This window comes from Palaemon carinicauda, chromosome 20, assembly GCF_036898095.1.
Source record: "Palaemon carinicauda isolate YSFRI2023 chromosome 20, ASM3689809v2, whole genome shotgun sequence".
NCBI lineage: Eukaryota > Metazoa > Arthropoda > Malacostraca > Decapoda > Palaemonidae > Palaemon > Palaemon carinicauda.
In genome coordinates, this window is record NC_090744.1 from 62832260 (window position 1) to 62836322 (window position 4063).

Consider the following 4063-nt stretch of genomic DNA (forward strand, 5'->3'; position numbering starts at 1 on the left):
AAGCCTAAAGAGTACATCAAAAGAGCTCCCTAAATCCCAATGGAAGTGCAAGGAGAACTCGTCATCAAGGTAATGATACACAATATAGTACCGTTACCGAGAACGAAGAGAGGTCATAAATATATGTGAACCTTGATGTGTCCACTGGTGAGATACCCAGAAGCCATACTCATCAAGAACATCAGTGCCAAATGTGTTGCTGAGATGTTACTAGACTTTTTTACCAAGTTTGGTATTGTAGATATCATTCAGAGTGACTGACGAACAAATATCATGTCAAAGCTGTTTCAGGACGTGAGGAGACTATTGGATGGGCAACAACTGTCTACTGCTTAATACCCGGAGACTCAAAGTACATTAGAAAGGTTTCATCAAACCCTAAAGAGTATGTTAACCAAGAACTGCAATGAAACAGGAAATGAATGGGAGATCGGACTACCGTTGATGTTATTTGAGGTACGCTATGCTTATCAGAAAAGCTTTAGGTGTAGCCAAAATGAATTGGTGTTTGCATGAGAAGTAAGAGGTCCGATAAAAATGTTGGCAAAAAGATGGAAGGCACAAGAGGAATGTGTGGAGAATAGGTCAAGGATTTGAGGAAAAGGATTAGCGAGATGAGAAAGTTTTCCATCAGAAACCCCAAAACGAGTCAAAGAAAAAGGAAGAAAAGGTTTGGTATGAAACGTAGGAGAGTGTTTGCAGTAGAACAACAGGTGTTGGTGTTCTTACTCATAAGAAGATTCCCACTCTCCCACAAGTTCCAGGAATCACTCTGGGTTTTGGAGAAGATCTGTGATGTGACCTACATTATCGAAACCCCAGGAAGAAGAAAACGTCAAAGGAAAGTACAATAAGACCGAAGCTTCACAGGCATGCATGGCACAGAAGACGTGAACAAATTTAATGTAGGGGAGGTGAGAAAATTGAGCAATATGTTTATCATTCGGAACTTGGAAGAGAAATTAACTCATTTGAATAAGGAGCAGCAAGAGGAATTGTCTTCAATGTTCCAAAATGAACAAACTTGATGAGACATGATATACACCTCAAGACCATGGAAAGACCATTTAAAACAACATGCTTATCGACTGTCACTGTATCACTGAGAAGTCATGAGATTGAGAAAGAAGTGGACTATTTGTTACATATAGAAATTAGCCGAAAAAAGCTCTGCCCTTAAAATTCTCCTTGCTTGCTTGTGAAAAAAGCAGACGGAACTTACAGGATGTGTACGGACTACCTGAAGTTGAATTCGATCATTATGGCTGATAATTATCCATTGCCGCACATAGATCAACTACTCAACAACATACGACAAGCAAGGTTGGTCTCCAAGATCGTGTTGTTAAAAGGCTCTTATCTAATTCCATTGGACATCAAAACAAAGCTCTTATCTGCTTTTATAACCACTTTGGGTTATATCAATACACAGTCATGCCAACATGGTCTAATGAACGCACCCGGTACCTTTCAACGAGTGATGGATAACCTTCTTGAATCAATTGAAGGAATAGTCATATATTTTGACGATATTGTGGTATATTCATCGACCTGGGAAAAACATCTCCGAATCCTGGAGAAGGTATTTCAGACGATGCGAGGAGCACACCTTGCAATTAACATGGAGAGGAGCAAATTTGGAAAGGCAACAGTTTGGTACTTGACATTTGAAATTGGAAGAAGACAAATCGCCCTGGCACCCACTAACGTTGAAGGAATAAGGAAGGCCTCACCCCCACAAACGAGAAATAAATTGCAATAATTTTTGGGGATGGCAGGATTCTAAAGACGTTTTTACCCAAATTTTTCTGCTGCATTTGCTCCCTTGATGGATTTGACTATACCCCCCCCAAAAAATTGTATGGACTAGCGGGTGACAGGGACTCTTCAACAGGATAAAGGCCTTACTAATTTCAAAACCGATACTGCAAGCGCCGGATATCAACAAGAAATTCTTGATCCAAGTGGATGTGTCGGACATTGGGATTAGAGCAGTCCTATTACAAGAAGGCAAGAAACGAATTCTTTTTCCTGTTTGTTTTATGTCAGCAATTGTCGAGGTTTCTCGGCATTTGAAAGAGAACTCCTAGCACTAATCACAGCAATAAAAAAAAAGTTTATGTGAACATACTTCAGAATAGAGAAATTATAGTTTACTCGGATTACAATTGTGCAAATTTTGTTAATAGAATTAATATAATAATAAAAGATTAACTAGATAGTCATTATGTTTGTAAAAATATTGTTTTAAGGGTAGTGAGAAGAGCTATCACCAACTACAACTGACGGTTTATTCAAACATGTGCGAGAATATATTACAAGGTGCGGACAGAAAAGTAGCATGCTCGCAGGCGCCAATCTGGCTTGAACTAACCGCCACAATATGTGTGTTTTTTCACACGTACAAATGCTTAAAATACAAGTCAATGGAAATAGGTAGCGAAATGATAAATACATAAAATAATAGCTCTGAGGGAGCGGAATATACAGTAAACCACAGAGTGGCGAAAAGAGAATATAAATGAAATGGAGAAGTCGAAGAGAATGCTGGACGACGGAGGGAGCGATGTCCTTACAAGTACTCTCCACTCCAAGACATCAGGCGGCGTAGAAGGCTGATGAGACTAGTCTTCGTATCGTTTCGGGCGTCGGTGGTTTCCTCTTGTCTTTTAAAGGAGGGGCGTGTCGGCGGTCGGCGTATGGATCGCTACCTCTCGTCGTCGTTTGTTGCTTTTCTTCTCATCGGGCGCCTTGTTTTGAGGTGGCACTCTGGATTTGCAAGGTCCCGCTGAGGCAGTGTCGCTTCCTTCGAGAAACGCCGGTTTCACGCGGTCGATTGAGACCCAGTTCTCTCGGCCATTCACGTCGAGAAGGAAGGCTTTCGTCGTTTTCTTGATTACTTGGTAGGGGCCCCGATAGGGTTTGGTTAGCGGCTGTTGATGAGCGTCATCAGTGATGAAAACATACCCGTTGTCGTCCAGGTTCCTCGGCTTGAAATGCTTAGTTTTGTCCTGGTAAGTTTTAAGACAAGGCCTGATCTTTCTGGCGATGTCCCTGAGATGATCCAGCTGCGTGTCGTCAATTGATATAGGAAAGAATTCTCCGGGAACTGCGAGCGCCTGTCCGTTAACCTTTTCAGCGGGCGATGGCTTGCCATCTGCACGAAAGGGCGGTGGGAAAGCCGAGAAGTACCCAAGGAAGTTGTGATTTCCAGTCCCCGTCGGTGCAGCTCGGCATCAGGGAAGCCTTGAGGGCACGATGAGTTCGTTCAACCATGCCGTTTGCTGCGGGGTTGTATGCCGTGGTGCTGTGGAGTGTCGTCCCCATCAGGTTTGCCAGAGCGAGCCATATGTCTGACAGGAAAGCGAGGCCTCTGTGTGTCGTGATGTCGTCAGGAACGCCAAATCTGCTCACCCAGTTTGACAAAAAGGCTTCGGCGCATGCTTGGGTTGTAGCTTCGGTCATCGGTGATGCTTCCAACCACCTCGTGGAGCGATTGATGATTGTCAGCAGGTAGCGAGCAGATCCCGAAGGCGGCAAAGGCCCCACGACGTCGATGTGGATGTGACCAAAACGTCTTTTCGGTTGGCAGAAATCACCTATCCCCGATTCGGTGTGACGGCTTATCTTGCTTGTCTGGCAATTGATGCATGTCTTCGCCCAGTCCCGGGCGTCCTTTTTGATCCCTGGCCAGATGACTCTTTTCAGACAGGAGGCGAGTAGTGGTGCGTCCTGAGGGGTGTGAAAATCCATGTATGATGTTGAATATTTTTCTTTGGCAGGAAGCCGGAATCATGGGGCGTGGGCGGCCGGTGCTAGTTTGGCAGAGGATAGTTACTCCTGCTGGCCAGAGGGGAATTGCAGTTATCTTGAGCGCAGATGTCCCCGTCAGGTGATCCCGTGCCTCTAGGTCGGTGCGCTGATCGAATGCGAGGTTGGCGTAGTCAATTCCTAGAAGGATTGCGTCGATTTCAATCCTTGAAAGGGCGTCTGCGACTGGGTTTTTCTTTCCGGGTACGTAGCTTATGGTGAACCCGAATTCGGCGATTGCTGCGAGATGACG

The 4063-nt window shown here is 44.5% G+C and overlaps 1 protein-coding gene across 1 annotated transcript; it reads right to left on the bottom strand.

Annotated features, from left to right (window-relative positions):
* Positions 1 to 2669: 2669 nt before the first annotated feature.
* Positions 2670 to 3465, bottom strand: LOC137659838 (uncharacterized). Its single transcript, XM_068394626.1, has 2 exons — positions 3193 to 3465; positions 2670 to 3068 (listed from the first exon to the last, which is right to left on the bottom strand). Exons 1-2 carry the CDS (start codon positions 3463 to 3465, stop codon positions 2670 to 2672), a joined length of 672 nt encoding a protein of 223 aa, XP_068250727.1.
* Between the last annotated feature and the right edge of the window lie 598 nt (positions 3466 to 4063).

Coding starts and splice junctions, on each gene's coding strand:
- LOC137659838 (XM_068394626.1), bottom strand. CDS start 3,465: ATGACCGAAGCTACAACCCAAGCATGCGCCGAAGCCTTTTTGTCAAAC. Junction 3,069..3,192: donor GGAAATCACAACTTCCTTGG/GTACTTCTCGGC, acceptor GACGACACGCAG/CTGGATCATCTCAGGGACAT.